The sequence below is a fragment of the Talpa occidentalis genome, unplaced genomic scaffold (assembly GCF_014898055.3).
Source record: "Talpa occidentalis isolate TD23 unplaced genomic scaffold, MPIMG_talOcc4v2.1 talOcc4.3, whole genome shotgun sequence".
NCBI lineage: Eukaryota > Metazoa > Chordata > Mammalia > Eulipotyphla > Talpidae > Talpa > Talpa occidentalis.
This window is the reverse complement of record NW_023603184.1, coordinates 86,059,453-86,083,802: the sequence shown is the minus strand read 5'-3', so window position 1 is coordinate 86,083,802 and position 24,350 is coordinate 86,059,453. Positions and strand designations below refer to the sequence as shown.

At 33.9% G+C, this 24,350-nt stretch overlaps 1 protein-coding gene across 4 annotated transcripts in view; it reads right to left on the bottom strand.

The window, feature by feature from the left end:
• The window catches only part of RIF1 (replication timing regulatory factor 1), a 53,491-nt gene that overhangs the window by 17,290 nt on the left and 11,851 nt on the right, over positions 1–24,350 (bottom strand). For 3 of the 4 annotated variants that reach the window (XM_037523321.2, XM_037523324.2, XM_037523323.2), the window contains exons 10-26: positions 22,672–22,823; positions 20,129–20,246; positions 19,370–19,543; positions 19,029–19,139; positions 17,687–17,749; positions 17,338–17,438; positions 16,738–16,824; positions 16,072–16,145; positions 15,690–15,870; positions 14,043–14,150; positions 13,527–13,676; positions 9,345–9,444; positions 4,642–4,906; positions 3,221–3,263; positions 2,444–2,646; positions 1,491–1,590; positions 361–483 (exon numbers count right to left, since the gene is read on the bottom strand). In XM_037523321.2, coding sequence (XP_037379218.1) covers positions 361–483; positions 1,491–1,590; positions 2,444–2,646; positions 3,221–3,263; positions 4,642–4,906; positions 9,345–9,444; positions 13,527–13,676; positions 14,043–14,150; positions 15,690–15,870; positions 16,072–16,145; positions 16,738–16,824; positions 17,338–17,438; positions 17,687–17,749; positions 19,029–19,139; positions 19,370–19,543; positions 20,129–20,246; positions 22,672–22,823 — 2,153 coding nt within the window. The remainder of the gene's footprint in view (positions 1–360; positions 484–1,490; positions 1,591–2,443; positions 2,647–3,220; positions 3,264–4,641; positions 4,907–9,344; positions 9,445–13,526; positions 13,677–14,042; positions 14,151–15,689; positions 15,871–16,071; positions 16,146–16,737; positions 16,825–17,337; positions 17,439–17,686; positions 17,750–19,028; positions 19,140–19,369; positions 19,544–20,128; positions 20,247–22,671; positions 22,824–24,350) is intronic. The other variant, XM_054699722.1, reaches the window with a different exon arrangement.

The window sequence follows — 24,350 nt, the reverse complement described above, 5'->3', positions numbered from 1 at the left end:
CTTACATTTCTTTAAAAAGGTGGCAAGTAAATGCTTACCACCAAAGCATAGGCAAGTATCTTTTTAAACTGACATAAAAATCAAGTAGTTTGGCATGGGGAGTAGCTCTCAAATGCAGCAAAATTAGTCAAAGTAAAAATTGCCAAAACAATATGCCTTGCATACCAATATATTAGCATTTGTAAGTTTTTTCTGTGATTTTCTTACTGACTTTGTCTAAGTTATTCTTTAAAAACATTATTCCTTCAGTTCATCAATGTTATGCTCTCAAGATCCTAAAATATTCTTTTTGTAGAATCACCCTAGACTAAAATCAGTGTTAAATGTTCTAGTAAATAAACTTGGAAAAAAAAAAAGTACCTTGGCTGATGATAGTTTCTTGCTTTCTTTTATATCCTTTGTTTGTGCCAAAAGAGACTCTCTTTTTCCACTTGATTTTCTTTCCATGCCACTTATCTTGATATTTAACTGTGAATTTTCTGTCTGTTGTATATAAAAATAAAACAAAATCAATAATTTTAATTGTTCTCCTATGTGCTCTTTTCACATTTTGTAAATTTCAGTGTAAAGTATACCCATTTCAAATTTGATTATTTAAACCTATTAAAATCATGTCAAGAAAAGAAAGCAATTGTCTTATAACAGATTAGTTTGTCCTCAATTTTACACAGTAGCTATTTGATTTTATAAATTCTGAAAATACTACAAAATGAATCAAATGACTAGATTCAAATAACTCTCTTCTATTTCTAAACAAATCAAAGCCAATAAACCTTAAATAAATGTGCATAATAGAAAATATCATCATGTCTCTTTCAACAGACTATATGGCTGTTTGGCTAAATGACATTCAACAAGTCTGAAAAAGCTAAGGTAATTATTTGATGTTTTTATTTTTGACAAAACACAACCTAAATAGAGGACATAGGTGGCTTTAAGTTTTCTTTTGGTCTTTTTGTAATACAAAACAAAAAATATGTATTAAAGATAAAAAGCCAGATGGACTCCAATTGTTTTTTAACAGAAAAAAGTTGTCTTTAGGATGTGCCAACACAGGTGTAGAGTGACCACATCTTTTACTCGGACTCCCATCTACAGAGTAATAATAAAGACTTATTAGCCAAAACAACTTATGTCCAAATAGGTGATGTGTTTTTTCTGAAAGAATGAGATTTGATGGAAAAAAAAAAAATACATAGACAGACACTTAACTATTATTACTAATTTATCTAAAGCAACACTTAGCCATATATTTTACTAATTATAACCTTTGTGAAACAACTGAGGTGTGATAGTTCAAAACAGATCACAAATGAACAGGAAAATCAGATATTTACATGAGAATCTGGTGAAATTTATCACCTTTAATGCTTCAGTATATTTTAGGCCAGACAACTTATTATATAGAAAAGTATTTGTACATTTTAAAATTACAGTGAAACATGGCAAAATACTCAAATATTATTGAAGAGTAAAAAAGCCAAGCTTACTGCATCTGAATAGGGTCCACTGGATTCTTCCATAATTTCAACATTTTCCAAACCAGGTAGCAAAAGGACAAATTTTTGTTTGACTTGTCTTAGTATTGGTCTTTAAAAAAAGTACAAATATATATACTTTGAGTCAAGTAACATTGGTGAGTACTGACGATCTGTTAGTAAGAATACTTTAACTGTAATTTTAAAGTGGCAAAATAGTGCAGCTTAAAGATGGCTTGTTAGTCTACATACAAAAAATTGAGATACAAGTAAGACTTGCAAATTTTTCTAAACTTATGCTTTCACATTTCCTTAAAAACTTCAAATTTTCCATATTTTTATCATGGGACATTTCAAACAAATGTAGACCATTTACAGTAAGTAGACCATTTACTGTAAATGGTCTACATATCCATCATATACATAAACAAATGTAGACCATTTACTGTAAATGGTCTACATATCCATCATCAAGATTTAAAATAACTTAATTTCCTGCCCTTTGTGATTCTTTTATTAAGGATAATTTTAAATTGCTCTTTGTTTCTAAAATCAGATTACTTTAAGGATAAAAGCAAAATGTCATATTATGGCTACTAATCACCATGTACTATAAATAGCATCTATTTTTTTATTTTTTTATTTTTAATTTTTGGTGTAGAACTGGTATATAGGTCAGAAGTATGGGGGGTAAGAGGATTCACCACAGAGTGGGGAGCAGAACTGACAGATCTGCTTAACTACACTGCTAAGGGGAGCAGCGGGTAGGACAGGAGAGGTCTGTTGTGCCATATGTGGGTTAGTTCCCTGCAGGGGGATTGAACTCAGGCCGTCACCAGAGAGGTCCCAAATAATATTTCAACTAAGGGAATCCTCTGCAACATAAATTTTATGTTAAAATCAAAATATCAATTAACATGATCATAACAGGATAGTTGCGTAAAATAGTTTTCTTGTTAGCATACTTTAACTCTTCAGGATAAATCAACATCGTCTCTTTAGCAAACGTGGCATTCCAGAATTGAGCACTTTGTTTTCGAATCTGCTTATTCTTGTGCAAAAATACTATGCATAATAATGGGGAGATATGTTCAAGAAGTTCACTGTCATAAGTTCCTGTATAGCTGAAGTGTAGACAAGCAATAATTTCTCCCAGTAGCTTTTCTAACTAGGAAAAAAAGAAAAGTTTGTTAGTCTAACATTTGCATATGTTAAGTTTTAAAATAGGAAAACATTAAAGCACAAACATACTAAATTATAGAATTTATAGACTATATTACTCTTGACTTCTAAAAATTCTATTTTTTAAAAGCTCCCAGCTGTCAACTAAATATATATCCTTTTTTTATAAGCTGACAAATTTACCAGGTGAATGTAGCTTGCTTACAGTTATTATAGCTTGATTACAAGCTTATTTTCCACTGTTTTTGTTTATAATTATAAAATGTTAAAAGTTCCCTGCTCACGTTTTAACTATAAAATGGAACCAATTACTTTTTATATAGGAAATAGAAATTGATGTGTCATATATGAATTTAAAGCCAAAATTATTAAACCCTTTAAAATAAACTATCTTTTGAATATGTCCTTGCCATGCTAATGAAAGTCCATTAAGAAGGAAGCACAACAGTTCTTTTAAAAATCAGTAGTTAGGTTTAAGGAAGACAACTATCAAAACTCCAAATTTTAAAATTAGACAACATTTTTCCCATCAAGTTTTATGGACAATTGTCTTGTTTTACCTTGTTGTTCATACAACTATACACTTTAGGAACTTCTTCAAGCCTAGGAAGAAAAACACATAGGGTGCCATTTATATTTTAGAAGGTTAACACTACAGTGTATCAAATTAATTTTAAGGCTACTGCAATGTAGTTAATACAAATGAGACATGTATGGCAATATAAAATTAGGTGCCTCAAGTCTTCATCAAAAATATGTCCAATTTCCAAACATTAAGCAAGAAATAAACCTTATAAAAATAAATCAGAGAAAAAAGCCATATGGAATAGACCTATAAGTATTAATAGCTGCTTTTTTCCTGTACATTTTTTAAAGCATGAACATTAAGAACTGGGGTATAGGCCAGAGGTGTGGGGGTTGAGAGGATTCACCAGAGACAGAGTGGGGAACAGAACAGGCAGACTAACTGAAATACACTGCTGAGGGGGCGCAGCGGAAGAGTCAGGAGAGGTCTGCTGTGCCATGTGGTAGGTTCCTGGCAGGGGATCGATCTCTTGCTGCAGTGACTGTGGATAGCTTCATAGGTTGCATCTTAACCCCTTGCACCACCAGGGAGGCCCAGCAAGAACATTATTTTTGACAAACTACACACCATGATTAATTTGCTAAGTTAATTGATTTGAGGGCCTATTTTGTATTTATAAAGTCTGTTCCTAAAACCTTTCCCTGTCAATTCAGTTGGCAAAACTTAGGTTATGTGAATAATCACAGAAGTTTGCTGTTAGGAACACTGAGGAATTTTTTAAAATGTTTGTTTGGGATTTTTCAGGTTTTGTAAAAGGCACCATTTGCTTCAATTCAAATGTAAAGGGTAACATAAATTAATACTTTTGGAGGTTAAGTTGGGAATTTAATTGTGTATTCTTTGAACCAACTATTTCATGTCAAGGACCTGTCCTGCAAAAACAGCGACAAATGTGCATAAAGATTTGTATGTAATTATATTCAACTATAATATTGTCTATTAAAAGGGACAACTCAAGTAAACTAACATACATCTACCAAGAGGAAAGTGGGTAAACATTCATGGAACCCTATGAAAACATTATAAATAGTAAGATTCTTAGATGTATGGTGTAAAGGATATATTAATGCTTAATTGCAAAGAGCATGTCAAACATGATTTCATGCACATCATACATTTAATGGGTATATCTGTAGAAACAAATCTGAAAAAATGCACTACATTGGAAAAAAAAGGGAGGTGGACTAGCAGCAAAATAAAAGGACTTCCAATTTCCACCTCTGTTAGCGTGTTATTTGAGCAATCTTTTAACAATAGCAAAATTTAACATATTACCCTCTCCAGCAAACTAAAAGATTACTATCCACCATGACAAAAATGATGGGAAAACAAGTTTGCCGTCTACATCTAAATTATAGACATTTAATTCAGAACTATTAAGCCCAAAATACTTACTTTAAGTTTTCATAAAATAATGCCAGAGGTCTTGTTAGAGTTGCAAATATCTTTCGGATCATAGAAGGCAAAGAAATACGTCCAAGTACAATGGAAAGAATGCTGGTGATCGATTGGCCAATAGTGACGAGAGTATCAGAATGTATTTCCTTCAGGCTCAGAGTGTGGAAAGAAGAGACCACTCTCACAATAAGTTTAAATAATGAAGTCAATTTCCCCAGGGGCTCCTTCTTCTTTTTGGACCAGTCTGAAGGTCTCTGAGGTGCTAAGATAAAATTGAATTTATTAAAAACTCATGTATTTTGAAGAGTGTCATTGTCCAGCTTACCATTTATATATCACATTAAATGTCAGATTTGTCTAGTACATGCTTCTAAAAAATAATATCCACAAATCTTAAAATAACATACCATTAATGGTTATATGTTTGTCATTAATGTCACTATAACAGTATCTTTAAAATGTAATCAAAGACACAGGGAAATCAAATGATTTAAGAAAAATTCCAGAAAAATGAAGTCCATTTTCTCTAAGGAATTATAAAAATGCATTTCAAATTTCTCATATTCAAAAATTTCAAAGTACTAAATCACATAATTAGATAAGTTCCAAAATTAAATTTTTTCTTTTTAAAAATTATTTTATTTTTTGCATAGAAGAACTGGGGAATAGACCAGAGGTGTGGGGGTGAGAGGATTCACCAGAGACAGAGTAGGGAGCAGAATGGGTGGATTTACTGAAAAAAAATTGCTACGGGGAGTAGTGGGCAAGATAGGAGAAGTCTGCTGTGCCATATGTGGGTTATGTCTCTGGCCAGAGATTGAACTCAGGTTGTGTATGTGGAGTGTTGAGACTTAACCCCTAAGGCACCAGAGAGGCCCTAAGTTTTATTTCTTTTTCCAAATTACATTTATAGAGATTAGTAATTTACATATTCGTACTTGTTCTGGGGGTTACAGGTTCAAACCTCTACAAATGTACTTTAATACCCTGCACACCATCAAGGCCCCAACAATCCTCCCCAGTGCACCATTTGGGCCTCCTCCCTCCTGTATTCTCAACGTACCACTCTGCCCTTTCCTTCTGTTTGCCTCAGTTTTGTAGTCAGATATTAACAGTTCATTATTAGTTTTGTTCTGACTGATCCTTTTGTTGTTTCTCTATATTCCATATAAGTGAGACTATTCTGTATCTTTCTCTTTCTGACTTATTTTGCTTAGCATTATCCTCTCCAGTTCCACCCATGTTGCAAATTAAAAAATAAAACTTTGTGTAAATTAAATTTTAAATGTCCATTTGTAAAGTAAGAAAAATTTCCTTCAGAAATTATTGCTTCCTGGTTCTTCTCTAATACAATGGAATCTACAAATAACAATGAACAAGTCAGAGATGCAAATCATCACAAAGAACACAAGAAAAAATATCCAGATTTAAAGATGTGACTTATAAGTACTGTATGATTTTCGTTTGTGCCCTTGACAATACCATTCCTCCAGATACCTACCTACAGAGATAACCCCACTTGTCAAGAGAATTGTGTCCATTCCAAAACTACCTTTATTCTCCCCAAAGAATTAATTCATTTAAGATATTCATATTTAAGAGAAAACTCTTATTCCATATTTGTTAACTAAAAATATGGTGAAATTAAAAGTTGCTAACTGCAAGAAATTCCAACTTCCTCTCTATAATCAGTTTTCCAGACATGAATATAGTCAATTGAAAATGCCACCAGGAAATTCTTGGCCATAATAGAGACAAGAAGACAGTCTGTGTTTTTAGATTATGGGTATGGCTGATTCTAGATTGGGGCAGGGCCAGTAGAAGATGAACCTGAGTATGCTGTGCTAAAGTTTCCCAAGAAAGCCAACACATGAAAAGGTCATAATGACATTTAGTGACATGAGTATTAAACATGAAATAGTAATGAACTGTAATCAACTGAAATACACAAATCTATATTGATAAGAATAAGACAAAGGAATAAGGGAGATTCCTTTATACATAAGGAGATTATATTAAGAAGTCACTTGCATGGAGAATTGACTGATGCCTTGTAGTGCTTAATAAATGACTAGAGAATGGGACTATCAAAAAATAGATACAAGCTAATGTAAGCAAGTGAATCAGTATGAATTATTGCTTTGCAGTATGTACTGTAGTGTCTGAGGCAAAAAGCAGTAACAGATGACAGATGAGTCAGTTTTCTATGAAAAGGTTATTTCCACAGTGTCAGAATATCTGCACAAAACATGAATTTATTTATTATAAGAACTTGCTAATTTACAGTGCAAAACTTAGTAGATACCATCTTAGTAACCAAGCAATGTTAGCATCATCAGTTATCAGATAAACTGATCTGTATGTTTGTTGGTATAGCACTGAAAAAGACACCACGGCTTTACAGCAGGTCCTCAAACAATATAAAATTCATTGTCATTTTGTTATATATAATGCTGATGGGGCGGGGATATCTATTACCAGTGTGGCTACTGTCTGTGTAGACTTTTTACTTTCTCCAGAAGTCTGCATGGGGCATCTTCAAGCATTAAGGTTTCCATTCAGATCTCAAAGATGTACATGTTAAGTGAATATGCTAGCATGTCTAAACTGTTCCAGTGTAAGTGAGCATATATGTTCCAGTGTAAGTGGGCATACATGTAGAAACTGTTCTAGTGTAAGTGGGCATACATGTTTGTGTGCCCAGCAATGGAAAAGCATTCTGTCCAGGGTTGGTTCCTGACTTGCATTCTTATGCATTCATTCCAAGATCCTGGAATGAAATTAGCAGGCTGGAAAATGGATGAATGAATACAAATTACTGTTTACTATTACAGGTGTCTGGAATCTTTGTTTAGAAATCTGGTGAAGCTTCTGTGGCCAGAAATACACAGTAGAAATTTTAACTTGTTCCTATCAATTAGCTTCTAGGAAAACTGATCTCATCACATGTGGTTCCATTACACATCTGTACGATAAAAAAAATGGATGAAACTTAAATCTAATCTTGAGGAAATATTAAAAAGCTCTCATTGAGAAACTCTTAAAATTAACTTTGTGCTGTTCATATGTCATAAAAGATAACACAGGAAATATTTTGGGTTAAAGACTTGTGGCATTTTACCATAAAATGACTAAAGGAAAAAAAATGGGGGAGGGGATAAAAATAATAAGGCAAATGAAAACAACTACTGACTGAGGAGTCTGAGTAAAAGATAAGGTATCCGTGTATAATTGTTATGTTTCTCTAAATCTAAAAATTACAAAATAATGTTATCAAAAAAAGTCCCAGAGATCCTGATGGAATCGAGATAAGTGATGAAAAATATGTAAGATATTTGTAATTATGGGTTTACAGATCATGGATAGATGGACACTGGTTCAATTTTTCAAACTAAGGAGTAAATGTCAACATGGAGTTCATCATCTTGAGCCTATCAAACTTTCTGTCTTACAAAGTAATTTCCGATATCCTTTGGTACATAATCATTTTAGGTTATGCTGAGGTCAACACAGAAGCTGAAATAAAAATTCAAGCACAGGGCCTCCCCTGGTGGCGCTGGGATGTGAAGCTGCCCACCGCCTCTGCAGCGCCAGTTTGATCCCCGGCTGCAGGGGAGGGAGGGCCCCACATGGCGCAACAGACCTTTCCTGCCGCGCCCACTGCTCCCCTCAACGGTGTATTTCGTCAGTCTGCCAGTTCTGTTCCCCGCTATGTCTCTAGTGAATTCTCTCACCCTCCTGCTCTTCTGACTGTACCCAGTGCTTGTATAAATAAATAAATAAATAAATAAATAAATAAATCTTTTAAAAAAAAAGTTCAAGCACATCTGTAAGCAATTTCTGTGGCAATGAAATTGGGATGTTCTGACCTTTTAATATACTTTAGGTACTTAACATGTTTCTGTATATTATTATTTAGTAAAAATGCAAACACAAAAAATTCTAGAAATATTTTACATTCTAGAAAGCTTTGCATTAATTCATTAACGACAGATCTTAGAAAAGGAAAACTGAGTATATTCCTAATCTTTAACAAGAAAAATAGCTTCAAATGTTAACATTTTCAGTAGGAGGTTATTTCCTATATATTATGAATATATGTAGATGAAAGTATATATGTAGATAAAAGTAGTTCGGCATTTATTACAATGTAAATTGGAATTAGTTAAGTTTGCAGTTTCAAAAATCAGAAAACCTGTTATGATTTTAATTGTCCAATTTTAAATAAATTGGTAAAACTGAGCCAAAATGTTTGGAATTTAAAATTTCCTGTAGTACTATATAAAACCATACTCAATTTACCATTCTATGATTTCTATTCAATTAAATGTCAACTTAATTTATTATTTCAAATCAATCACCACATAAAAACATTTTAACAAACTTCAAAATTTCTTGCCCAACTAATCCTTTGTACCAAGAGGATAGCGTAACATTTATCTTTGTGTATATAGAAAGGAATAAAATGATTACGTCTGTAGAGGGGAAAGGTGACTGTGTGGCCCAGGAGCAAGTGAGGGAGAAAGGGTACTTGGCATATGAGCTCTTAGCATAGTTAACGGATATGGTTGTACAAAATCACAGATAAAAAGAGATGGGAAAAGCAATTAGTATTAGTTCTTATCAGCCTTGACAATGGTTCAGAAAGTTATGTTTATACAACACTGAGTGAACAAATAAAGTTTCAAAAAAATACTTACATTTAACTTTGGGCTGATATTTAACATTATATGGGGAGAAGTCGATGCAATCAACCATTATAGTAATAATATGAATGATCCTCTCCAAGAACAACAAGTTCTAGAAAAAAAAATAGAAATTTTCTACTGGAGTAGTTTTCAAAAATAGCAAGCATCAACAAAAATACAAGATTTTACCTCACACATTAACACATACCACAGTTTATAACACATAAAGTACATCAAGTATATAGTTATATAAAAATAAACCCATATACTCATTAGGTCTTCTGGGAATTATCTTTTAAAGATAAGATGAGGGGGAGACGGAAAACAAAGGAAGTCCCATCACCAAGAGTCAAACAACACCTTATAAAACGAACTTTCCTAGCAGCAGTTCTCAGTAACAGAAGACACAATGAGGGTTCTCATAAAAAGATCTAGGAGATATTAAAAAAATCAAATAGCTAATTTAAGACTTCCAAAATTAGAGACTATAAAAACAGTTGCACACTCTCCATTTATTTTCCACGTCTTCTTCATTGGACTAATTAACCTATCTGTTCCCAAAGATAGCCTCCCACCAATGAGTGCGTTAAGGGTCACTTGGAGGAAGGAAGTGTGCCAGTTATTCAATGAAAACCAAACTGAAGATCAATCCAGAAAAACAATTTACTCAGACAAAAGATGTTAAAGTTTCAGGTACTTTCTTCTTGCCTACAATTTACAAGGCAAGGATGCCTATAACTACAATTTGCTATCAAAGTCAGAAAAACAGGGGTTCTCTTCTGGGTTAGGAAACATTCCAGCTAACAATATTGCTAAATAATCACCTTTATTAACAAATGCACATAATCATAAGGAAAACCAGTACCATGAATAAAGTGTACTAAATATCAGCTGAACCAATCCATGAGGAAAGAGCTAATGAGAAATGGAGCTAAGAGTAAATCATATTCACATATAACATTAAATGTAAAAACAAAACCATTTGTAAAAACAAAACACAAAGGAATGCACACAGAAATATCAGGTTCTCAGAAAGCAGTACCATAACCAAACACAAATACATACGAGATAAAGAAAAGTAAGGAACGTAAGACGATAAACCCAAAAGGCCTAAAAACCACCTGAAATGGCTCAGGAACACTGAGCATCTCTAAAACAAGGCAACTTTCCTTAGATGAAGGCAATAGGCCGTTAGAGTGAAATGATCTGTTAAGTACTTAAAAAATAACTTAAAAAGATCCTCCAGGATATACCTTGTGTCTAAATTCCAAAGGGAAAAATCCTAAAACTTTATAGAAAAAATTAATATAAAAAGGCTCATATCAAAACTACACATTTGTAAGAGCACAAGCTATTACAACAAATGAACAATCTGTACTTTAAAACCTTTTGATGCAAAAATCATAACCAATGAACTTATTACAAAAGTATCAGTTCTATATCAACACATGTAAGTTTGCTGGCAAAGAATACACTGAATCAAAACAAGATCAAAACAAGGAGAAAAAATAGATATAAGAAACAAATTTCAGCAACAACATATTATAAAAAAACCCTAAGTCCACAGACTGGAATAATATATCATGAAAGCAAATGAACTCAACAAAACATAAAATGGAAAATACTGACTACAAAAGACACACCATATAATTTTATTAATATAAAATTCAAAAAGAGGAAATGCTAAACAAATGCATATAGTGTATGTGTGTGGGGTAAAAAACATTTTAAAAAAAGTCCAACAACACAGAAATGATTATTGAACTAAGTCAGGATAGTAATTCACACTTTCTGGAGAGATTACTGGTGAGTCAAAATGCACAGGGTGACACTTCTGAGATGTTGTTGATGATGCTCTCGAAACTGACTTTGGTAAAGTTACATAAGTATTTCATCATAATGTGTTAACTACGTGAACTGCACTGTTATATACAATTTTTTATATTGTTCTGCATGCAAGTTGTTTCTTTTAAAAGACATTTTTTAAAAGGGTACAAATACTATGTTCAAGTTTGTAAAATTCAAGAAAAAGGCAATAAAAAGTAACATTTTATTGTGAACATGTAATCATGGCACTTTAGACACAGCACACAAATGTCAACATAGCATCAAAATAATGAATATTTAAATACATCAAATTCATAATCAGAGACACTATCTAATCTCACAGAAATGGGCAACAATTGTAATACCACCACAAAGAGCTGTAATGTAGAAGATTCCTAAATTAGAAGTTATATAAGACAATCCGCTCTGATTACAACCAAAAATTAATAGCAAAATAGCCACACACTTCTGTAAACTATTCTCTTAGGTGAAAAAGCATCATTTCAAATAACCCTATACTAAAGACATGAAAATTACTGTTTTATGATTATTGACAGCAGTTAATAGTATTGGACGTTACTGAAAAAGATGCAATCAAAAACATAGAACAAAAACTATCTTAAGTAATGGCATATAAAATTAAGAATTAAAAATTACCTTTTCCAGGATTTTAGTTTCCCTTTTATAAATATTGCTGTAATTCTGACTATTGTATTCTAACAAAATACCAATGTCAGAGGGCTTAATTTAGTGATTAATAAACTAAACATTGATTTTTTTTTAAGATTTAAAATAGGAAAATCTTTTATCATCAAGACCAACCAAAAAAATAAAAATAAGACTAAAGGGACAATGTAACTATGGCTACAGCAGTCTTCTTACACTGAAATTGGCGAACACAGTATAACTTTATAAATTATTCAAAACTTTACTTTCTTCATAGTAAGTTGGACAATGAAGAGCTTCAACCTAATCTCACAATAAAGATACTTCCAAAAATTATAAAACACTAACCTGCAATGTTTAAAAGAATTTCACTGTGACCAATACGGCTGTCTCAAAGACACATGACTGGGTAAATGTAAGGAAGTGCAGTTTAGCACCACTTTTTATGTAGACCACCATCTAAGAATGATTTGTGTGTGGGGATGAGTGATGGTGAAAGGAACCATTTAAAATAACTGAAAAATAGGTTTATAACTAACAAAAATTAAGCAAGTTAGTTTGGTTAAGTGACATTAGAGAGAGGAACTAAACAGACAACGCAAGTATTTCTGGATGGGAAGATTCATGAATTCATTAATTTATGAATTCAATATAATAAACCTATTGCAAGCAAAATCTCAACAGGGTATTTTATAAAACTTGACAAATTCTGAAATTTCTCTGAAAGAGAACAAATATGTATACCGAACCAAGACAATTTTAAGAGGTAATAAATGTAAGCAGGCTTTCTCCCCATTTGTTAAATAAATTCAGTGTCTAAGTGCTACATAAATGCCATGGTTATACATCAACAAGACAGAAAGTCCCAGGGAGTGAGTGTAAAGTAAAACAATCAAGTACACTGATGATTTTGAGCTAAGTGCCAAAAAAGGAAATAACAAAGTACTATGACTGAAATTAACAAGTCTACTTAAACAAGATTCCTGGCAGAAAGAAGGAATTGCAAGCAGTTCAGATTGTATTTCAAATGCAACCTAAAGTTACATAAAAGTGTTTTTAAAAAGTGACCAAATTTTTTAAAGACACTGACAAATCCTATCGCATCAAAATGCAATAATCAGAATTGTGCCAGTATTTTAAAATAAATATATGCCATAAAATGCATTAAAAACTTGAACTTAAAATTATAGCTTGTCATAGATTACTTTTTCTCTCCAGTTGTAATCACTATCAAGAGCTAAATAGCCATCTTCTCACATGAAAAACAAGAGTAATAAACATAGAATTCAATTGGTAAGAAAACCACATTTTTATACATAATGTATCAATATGTAAAGTATGCATAAACAAATACAAAGAAAGGTTTTTTTCCTAGAATGACATACACCAAGCTGTTAGTCTATTGAGAAAGGAGTAAAAAGGAACCTATGCTTTGAAGTCTACTAACTTTCCAAAGGACTCACTTTAAATCGAGAATGGCACAGGCACAAACAAGTATACAACAGAGTAGTAAGCGTGTATCATTGATGGTGGTCCCGGAAACATGGGCCTTAAAGTCCAGAGTCACAACTGTTTTAAAAAGCTATTTAATGTAATAACTATGTCACCTATAAATTAAAAGCATTAATAAATGACAGTTCACAATGTTACCTTCATTTACTTGAAAAGAACAAACATAAAGATCAGTATGGATAAACTCACTACAAGGTCTTCAGCTTCCAAACTGGACAATATCTTGGAAGAAAGCTCCTCACAACATAAATTCTCTTCTGCTGTTGCCACCAAAGCTGCACATCGGGCAAATGCTCTATACAATTCTGACCAACTTCTAAGTAATGTCTTCATGGTGGCCTAATAACAATAATAAAGAAACTTCTGAAATGTTTATCTACCTTATCAAACACCCAATAGTATATCTTTAACACTTTTGTTTAAGGTATCAAAGAAATGATGATGTAGGGTAGTAAGTTTGCAGTCCCTGTCTCTCATTAAAGTTCTAATTGAAGAATTTTAATAATGCTATGCTGCATTAATACACCAGCGATGATTAAAGGTCAAACTTCTCTTCCCTTAGACTACTCTGCTTTCCCCTAATCTAATAAAGTAAAAAATGTCTTATTTTAGAAAAAAATACTGTAGGAGTTTATTAGTAAAGGATAAAAATAACATATTCAGGAAAATGCAAATTCCTCAAGCAAAAACTTGATATTGTCTTACCACTGGAAATTTCTGTACTGAAAAAATATGATTTATTGGTAAAGTCAATGCACCGTAGATGGCACTAAAATTATGTTCTAAGGCATCACCTTGATTCACTTCATTGGTCTGAAACAAGAAAAATAACAAAGGTAAGCAAATTACCATCCAATTCCAGTTCTAATTAGTAATATCTTACTATGGGTAGAGTAGAATTGTGTCCCCTGATGTTGAGATGTCCAAGAGATGGTGAACTCCTAACTCCTGATAATGGTAAATGACAGTATTTGAAAACAGGGTCTTTTCAGATGTAATCAAATAATAACGAAGTTATAATGGATCAGGAAACTAACATCCTCATAAGAAAAGGGGAATTTGCATAGACAGAGACACAAGGATGAATACCATGTGAAGATGGAAGCTGAGATTGGAGTGATCCATCTACAAGCCAGGGAACACCAAAATAAATGACAGGTATGAAAGGTTCCCCCCCCCCCAAAAGAAACCAACCCTGACAACATACTGATTTTGGATTTCTGGCCTCAGAGTTATGAGGGAACTCCTGGTGCTTTAAGCCACCAGTTTGTGGTAATTTGTTACAATAAGTCTGGAAAACTAATGCAGTGTGTTTATATCTTAAAAAAATCGCAAAGGTCGGGCCTCCCTGGTGGCGCAGCGGTTGAGCGCTGGGTTGCGAAGCTGCCCGCAGCCTCCGCAGCACCAGTTCGATCCCTGGCTGCCGGGTGAGGGCCCTACATGGTGCGCAGACCTCTCCTGCCACCCGCTGCTGCCCTAAGCACTGTTCTTTGGTCCTTCTGCCTGTTCTGCTCCCTGCTCTGGCACTGGTGAATTCTCTCACCCTCCCGCACTTCTGACTGTACCCAGTGCTTGTATAATTAAATAAATAAAACAAACACACACACACACACACACACACACACACACACACACACATTACTGGCTTTGGGACTAGAATGTGGCTTTGGGGTAATCACAAACATGGTTTGACCATGAGAATCCTAGATTATATAGCCCAGTCAAGATGGCCATTACCATTTCCTTTTCACTGAAAAAAAAAAAAAAAAAAAAAACAAAACAAAAAAAAAACGGATATATAAATACGAGAATTTAGATGTGTCATGTGTTATAATCACTACTGCAGGAAATGGAATTAATTAGTTCCCAATACATCATGTATTCTTGAATGAGGTTGAAATGAAATGGAAAAACAATCAACTAACCTAATGAGTAGAAAATTACCCAAGCCACAAGAAAAAAACATCTAATCAATCTCCTGTTCAAGTGAAAACTTCTATTAATTTCTTGATTCTAAGCAAAAATAAAAAGGGAAAATATTCCATAAATTTTGGGAGGGCCTCCCTGGTGGCGCAAGGGGTTAAGACACAACCTATGAAGCTATCCACATCCACTGCAGCATGAGTTTGATCCCCAGCCAGGGAGTGACTCACGTGCTGCAGCAGGCCTCTCCTGTCTCACCCCCTGCTCCCCTCAGCAGTGCATTTCAGTAGATCGGCCTGTTCTGTTCTCCACTCTGTCTCTGGTGAATCCTCTCACTCCCTACACCCCAGGCTTGTACCCAGTTTTTGCATGCATAAATATTTAAAAAAAAAAAAGGGGGGGGAGAAATATGTACAATAAATGTCATACCTGATTAATTAATTCAGTTAATGGGGTGACTATAATACTCCACATTCTCCAGAGATGCTCCTTGTTTTCCAACTGTTTTGCATTTTGATTAATAACATTTAAAACAGAGTCACTGAAAGCTAGTGGTGAAGTTGGGCCAGAAAGAACACAGCCTACAAGTACTTCAAGATTGAAAAAAAATCTGAAAAAAAATTTTGAACCATGCTTTAAAATCTAAAGTTTTTGCCAAATTAAATAACATGTAACAAAATTCTAAACCTAGCTGCCAAGGAAATGATAAACTCCAGATCTCTAATTTCTTAAAAACTTTTATAATACATATTATTTAAAAGAATGTCATTCATAACTCTTTTCAAGATAAAAAGGCTTAAGTTTAAATTACCTTTGATCTTCTATACCACATTCCAAGAGATTATTGTTGAAAATTAATTGAATTAAGAACAATGCAGGAGTTCCCTAAAGAAAGATGGAAGACTGTAGTCAATCTTCTTGTTACAAAAAAAAAAAAAATCCTGTTACACTTGTTTTCTACATCAATTATGTGACATATGGTCCTTTATAAGTATCAGAAATTTAACTTTTGACTACTTAGATGATAAAAGTGATAGCAAATGCATTTCCATAAAGCATACAGAAATATCATTGGATGTTTCATCCACATGAGCAACTGGTAAAGGGTAAAAGATTGCAGATATGAAAAAAAAATTAACTTGAAACTTATATCGTAAGTTAAAAATTAAGTTAAACCATGTGTCTATATCCTAATTATTATATACATTTCACATAATTAAGCCAATGTATTAACTGTCCAAAATTTATTAACAGTATCCAGCAATATTATTGTGTATAAGCAAATCAAAAACCTTTCAGAATCCTGCTGAATACAGAAAGAATTCCATTAACCCATTACTCTTATCAGTGTCTTCCTTATCAGCATATCCAAATCCAACAGTCAAATTTTACAATCTTTTACTATTTTAAGAAAGTGAACTATCACGGATTTTTTAAAAATTATTTTTAATCAAATCACTACATTTAAGATACTTGCATTAAGAATATCCATATTAGCAACCTGATATGCTGGTGAACCTAAAACTTTCTCAGGAAGTCCTTTAATTGTAATTTCCATAAGAACCTAAAAAAGATAGAAGGTTTTACTGTATATTAACCATGAAACAGCAATCTACTTAGGACAAATCGAGTAATATGAACTGTTCTTTAATTTATAAATAAAATTCATTAATGTAAATACATTCTCAGTTAAAATCTCAAATATAGTAATATTTACATATTTGTGAATATATTTGCATTAGTCTAGAAAGTTAAAAGCAGAAAAACAATTAAAATGAACAAGTTGGGTCTCCCTGGTGGCACAAAGGGTTAAGACGCAACCTAGGAAGCTATCCAAGCCACTGCAGCACGAGTTCGATCCCTGGCCAGGGAGCTACCCACATGGCGCAGCAGACCTCTCCTGACTTGCCCCCTGCTCCCCTCAGCAGTATATGTCAGTCAATCTGCCTGTTCAGTTTCCCATTCTGTCTCTGGAGAATACTCTCACCCCCAGAACCTCTGGCCTGTACCAAAGCTCTTGTATACATAAACAAATATATCTTTTTAAAAAAGTCTAGTGTGTAGGTACAATACTTACCAGTGTTTTCAATAAAGGAAATACTTCTGATTTGACTATACTTTCCAAAGATTTTAATAATAGGGTCAAAACTTCAGATCCTGGTCTCTCTTTTTTGTTACCTACCGAAAAGTAAAAGAAGAGTGTATTTCTAAACATTTGTAGGGGTGAAAATACAGTATACTTTTAGAGGTAAAATACACTCCTTATCTATGAAATTAATTTTTATTAAATCAAAATAATTGGTTTGAGTAAATTAAAAATCTGAAAGCTCTAAAACTTCAAAGATGATTTTAAAATAATTTTCTATATAAGGGCCAAATAATTTACCCCATGCTATAATCATTTGATCATTGTTACAGTAACTTACCTGATTCAATAACTGACTTCACCAAGCTAATTAGCTTCTTCCAAATAGCACTGACAACTACATCTGTCAAACAATATAAAGCATATTTACTTTACAATAAAGTAGACTATAAAGGCTCCTCATTTTATCCTTAATCTAAAGAAATAAACTGAGCAATACTTAATAACTTAGAATATAATTCTCTCATACCACCCTGAATGCGCCCAATCTCATCTGGTCTCAGAATCTAAGCAGGATTGGGCCTGGTTAGTACAGGGCCTCCCTGGTGACACAAGGGGTTAAGATGCAACCTATAAAGATATCGCAGCATGAGTTCGATCCCTGGCTGGCCAGGGAGCAACCCACATGGCACAGCAGACCTTTCCTGACTCACCAGCTGCTCCCCTCAGCAATGTATTTTTGGTCAGTGTGCCTGTTCTATTCCTCACTCTGTCTCTCGTGAATCCTCTCACCCCCTCACACCTCTGGCCTGTACCCTGGTTCTTATATACATAAATAAATAAATCTTTAAACATAACATTCAAACTTGTAATTTGTTTACAAACACTATCACCATTTTTATTTAAAAACTAAATGTATTTTTTCAAAAGGACTATAACATAATACGACCAGGTCATGAAACTAAGGGCAATTTCCTTCCATCATCTATAAATTCTTTATTAAATACCTATCACTTCTGAGATGAAGAATTAGATTCGGAAGGATACCTGAAAACCACATGAAAAAAATTTCCTAGCAAATTAAAAAGCAAAGTAATTTTTAAAATTTCTTCTTACTTGATAGGTATAACACAGTATTTGGGTGGAGATGCTAGAGCCAACATAGACTGGGTTTAAATCACAGCCCCAACACCATGTAAATTTGCATGAGTTATTACTTTTTTACAACCCAACTTCCTCATCAGCAAAATTGAATAAAATGGTTACTGTGAAGATTAAATGATTTACAGTAGTCCCCTGCCATCCACAGGAGACACATTCCAAGACTCCCAGTAGTTGCCTGAGATTAATTAGTACTGAACCCTGTGCATACACTATGTTTTTTCTCTATATATATATATGTATATACCTAAGATAAAGCTAAAATGATAAAATTTGGCATAACAAAGGATTAACAACAATTACAATTATAATAATGGTCTCTCAAAATATTTTACTGAATGTAATCTATTTTGAACCACAGTGAACTGCAGAGAATTAAAACCAAGGAACAAGAAACTGGATAAGGGACACTATATATACAAAACGATTGTAGCATAATCTGACCAATAGGTGGCACTATGAAATATTTACTATTTTCTTGTTAAATGCAAAAAATAAACAACTTTCTCTTAAATATTTACCAGAAGCATCTTTTCCAACTGCAACAAAGCTATCGTGAACAGCAGAGATAAGTGTACTTGCATGTTTAGAAAAAAAAGATGAGCTGCTGATTAATGGATGTTCAAGTGGCTCTAAAAGAGGGAAAAAACACAATCATACAAAACATGTTTTATGACATAAATTTCTCAATACAAAATTGCAGGTAGTCTGACATGGGTTTGCTATTGAAAAGATTTACATTTATTGATACATAACCACAGGTTATTTTGTCGTGGGAAAATAATATCTTTTCTCACTCTAATGCAATATAGTCTGTCTGAACTATATTAATAACTGAAACAATTTAAAAACAAGTAAATACCTAAGCTCAGTACGAGTTTGTTTTGCTTAGCAAAGCTCAAGACTTCTGGACCCAATAAAAAATGAAGTAACATTTCAAGTCCCAAAAGTTGAATAGAGGGAATTGTGGCCATTCCACCAAAATTTGAACTCGGGTTCATCCGGGGAGTTCCTGGTGATCCATATGGGGAAGCACCTGAAAAACAAAATTATGGAAGTTTACACTATCAAAATGATCATATTTTACTTACTTTATTTCACTAAAATGTACCTCAGAAGTAAAAAGTTCTTCAAATCAAAGCTGAGTTTTTTTTAGAGCGCATCACAGTTCTTAAGTAATCTTACTAGATTAGCAACACAAAACATTTAATGAAGATAATTCTAAGGTGTTAATCAATACCTTGAAATATTACCATGCAGATATTTCTGAAACATAATTATATTTGACTCAAAATAGCTAACAATTTATAGCAAATAATCTTTTCTTTCAAATGTATTCATACTAAGTCACATTTCTTAAGATCTTTCTATTTGATAGATCTGAGTCTCAAAAAATTATTTGTAATAGACCTCACAAAATGAAGCTGAAAAAAAAACCAGTAATTTGCAATTACAATAATGCAATTACAATAGTAAACATTACCACATAAGGAAAACAAACAGGTATAATGGAGTTTATATTGAGAGAGCCCAAATTATGAAGTGTTGCATTGCAACCACCACTGAGCAAATCCTTCAGTCTTTTTTTTTTTAAAAAGAAAAAAGTATGTAAGCCTCTTACCTTTGTGTACAGGAGTAACAGGATTCAAACCTGGAGAAGTAGCTACACGAGGTGAAGTGCTCTGAAGTGAAGTATTAGAATCAATGCTTATTGTGCTCTGAATCAGAGGCACACAAACCTACAGAGGGGTAAAAACAAAAGGAAAACTGAAATCTGCATAACTCACATTTTTTTCACAAGTCTTACATAATACAGTTAAATTACTTTAAACAGTCTAAATTATTTTGATATGTTGAACTTTAATGACTGCTTTGATACACAGGCTAAAAACTCAAATTTGGAAAAGGAAAAATTTTTATTGCAACTGTTTGCCCTACGTGCATCTCATCTAAAAATTTTAGTTCTAAATTCCAGATGGAAAATTATACATAGTAACTTCTGCAAATAACTTCTAAGTTTTAAAATTATTAGTAGACATTCATTTTAAGCTTTGGAAAAAAATGCACTGTAAGAAACATGAGTACTTTCCCTGGTGGCCTAGGGGTTAAGTATCAGGGCTATTACTGTGAAGGTGTGAGTTTGATCAATGTGACTTTGTTCGGTCCCCAGGCCAGGGAGCTAACCCAACATGGCACAGCAGATCTCTCCTGTTTTACTGGCTGTTTTCCTTAGTGCATTTCTGTAAATCTGCCTGTTCTACTCCCTACTGTCTCTGGTGAATCCTCTTACCTCCCACACCTCTGGCTTACACCCCAGTCCTTCTATGCAAAAAGAAAAAAAAAAAGAAAACGTGAGCAAGATTCAAACCAAGCCTGGCAAAATTACAATACTGGTTAAATCTGGATGGTGAGGTATCAAGTTTATTGTATTTCCTGTATGTTAATAGAAGGATAAAACCTAAAAAAATACTATTACTATAATAAAAAGTAAAACACAAATTGGTATACACAATGAGTTCAATTACGTTTGTAAGGTAAATGAGAAACTACCTCAATATATGGAGTAGTATTTTTTTTTTCAAATTTTGTAATAAACCTATGTTTCTTTTGTGTGTGTGTGTGGGGGGAACTGTTATCTTAAGCATTAAAAAAAAAGACAACTTCAAGTTCATGTCTGAGATCATTCCATTACTTGTCAAATCTACTCAATTATGCCAATGATTGCATGAAACAACTAGATATTAGCATACTAGAACCCAATAATGGAACAATGATCCCAATTACTTATTGCTATCAACGCCCAAGAACAACCAGTTCATGTTCTCACAATTTTAAACATATCAATATACTAAACAATTAAGCTTATTAAAAATTCAAGCATACTTAAGTCCTCCTTTCTAAAAATATACTCACGGCTATTCTATTATAAAGCCTAGATGTCAAGGACTATGGAACCAAAATAAAATATAGTCCAACATCCAAAGTAAGAAATAAATGAAGGGGACGCCTTGGTGGCACAAGGGGTTAAGATGCAGCACCGTGAAGCTATCCGCAGCACGAGTTCGATCCCCGGCCAGGGAGGTGACCCACATGGCACAGCAGACCTCTCCTGACTTGCCCACTGCTCCCCTGAACAGTGTATTTCAGTCAATCTGCCTGTTCTGTTCCCCACTCTGTCTCTGGAGAATGCTCTCACCGCCCCCACCTCTGGCCTGTACCCCAGTTCTTGTATGCATAAATAAATAAATCCTAAAAAAAGAAAAAAAAAAAAAGATGAGATGAAATGATTACTGCTATTTAGCCTAGAAAAAGATAAACAAAAGAAAAAACAAACATAAAAACCCCACTGGAAGGACATCTGATTAAGGACAACTATAACCATAACTTACAGTGCTTTGATGAAACCTTAGATGAATGGCCTTCCGGCCAAGCATCTGATTTCAGGCAGTCAGAATATTCATTGTATCCCTGTGGGTTGAAGCTTTCTGTAAGTTTACTGTAGCTGAACCAAGAAAGATGACACATGTAGATTTCTACAGAAATGAGGATTCCATGAAAGATTTTAAAGAGGTGAAAAAAGACTGGTATCTTTCAGAGTGCAAACTAATTTGGTAAAGTACTTTTTGAATCGACTTTCATGAAAGTCTGCCAGTGATCTGTGTTTCCCAAACTATGAAACATGAATATCTGAGTCCAAGGAATAGATTCTTTTGATAAACTACTAAAATAATAACAACTGGTCCAATTTTCTATGTACCCACTATAATATCTGATTTTAATTTAAGCAATGGTACTTTTTTTTTTAAAGATTTATTTATTTATTTATACATAAGCAATGGTACTTTTACTCTCAATTTTATTCTTAACTGCATTAGAATCCTTTTGAAAAATCTCTCACATTGCTTCTAAAGTAAGAATAGATAACTACATGCTTACTGACTGAGAAGGTATTAGGAGGCTCCATTTTAGAAAAGTTAAGAGAAAAAAAAATTAGGAGGCTCCATATTAGAAATAAATTCCTTTGAAGAATTAAACTCAAGCTTTGTGTCAGATCATATATATTATGATCTTGCTTACACACAGCAAAAACTACAAAATTAAATTGGTAAGAATTTAAGAATACATTAATAAAATAAAAAGTATGACAGTCAACACTTATATTACCTGTTCAAAATTAGCAGGAAGGTGAGGTCCAAGTCTCATCAATAAATACCACCAGACTTCTAATTTTGTTAGTGCTAGAGCTTCTGTTCTCACATGAATGGAACTCAAAGGCTGCATTAACAACTTCAGTCTTTTTGCACTACACAGTATTTCTTAAATAAAATAAGCACAGGTAATGACATTTAAGAAGTAAACATTAGATTTTAAGAATGACTATGCAACACTTTATTTTTACCATAGCAAGACAGTAAGTTAAAATATTTAAAGCCAGGCCTCCTGGTGGCGCAAGGGGTCAAGAAGCAACCTATGAAGCTGTTCGCAGCCTCTGTTGCACGAGTTCGATCCCCAGCTGGCCAGGGAGCAACCCACATAGTGCAGCAGACCTCTCCTGACTTGCCCACTGCTCCCCTCAGCACTGTATTTCAATCTGCCTGTTCTGCTCCCACTCTGTCTCTGGTGAATCCTCACCTCCCCACACCTCTGGCCTGTACCCTAGCTCTTGTATTCATAAATAAATACATCTTTTAAAAAAAAATTAAAGCCACTAGGTATTCCTGTTTCAACTAAAATTTTCATTTTGATTGACTCTGATACAGCTAGACCACAACACTTAGAAGTCAACAACTTAAAAAAGGGGAGGGGGGAGTATTATTTATGGATACTGTGTGGCCAGGGACGACTTTCCCACCCAGAGACAATTGGAAATTTTAACTAATATCCTTGGTTATTACAACTGAGAGGCAACAGAGTATACTAATATTATCTAGCAGGTTGCAACTAGAGATGATGCTATAACTTCCCACAACACACAGGACAGTTCTCAACAAAATGACCAGTCTCATATGCCAAAGTGTTGAGAAATGCTAAGCTATTTTAGTTTATTATCCCCATTTTCTAGATTAAAAAAATCAAAGCATATTTTACAGTTATAAAAAGCTGTTAATAAATTTTTACCAGTAAGTTATTTTATAAAACGTTATTATACTGTTAGTGCCATTAAGTGGACTTCAGAAATTTAAATTGATTCATTTTAGTTCAGGTCTACTACCCATGAACAATAATCACTTTGTTAAAATTCAGCATAAAAATTAAATCCAATTGCTTAAACAAAATTTTTTTAAAAAGATTTATTTATTTATTTATACAACAACCGGGGTACAGGCCAGATGCATGGGAGGGTGAGAGGATTCAGCAGAGACGGAGCAGGGAACAGAACAGGCAAACGGATGAAATGCACTCCCTGAGGGGAGCAGCGGGCGCAACAGGAAGAGGTCTGCCGCGCCATTTGGGACCCTCACTGGCCAGCTGGGATGGAACCGGTGTTGCACAGGCCGCTGACAGCTTCACAACGCTGCGCTCAACCGCCTGCGCCACCAGGGGAGGCCCAACAAAATATTTATACCTAAGATGTGTACCATGTAGCATGACGAGATATATAAAATAAGAGGGCCTCCTTGGTGGCGCAAGGGGTTAAGTACCACATTATGAAGTAATTTTCAGCCTCTGCAACACAAGTTTGATCCCCATCTGGCCAGGGAGCAACCCATATGGCGCAGCAGACCTCTCCTGACTCGCCCGCTGATCCCCTCAGCAGTGTACTTCAGTCAATCTGCGTGTTCTGTTCCACTCTGTCTCTGGTGAATTCTCTCGCCCCCCACATCTCTGGCCTGTACTCCAGC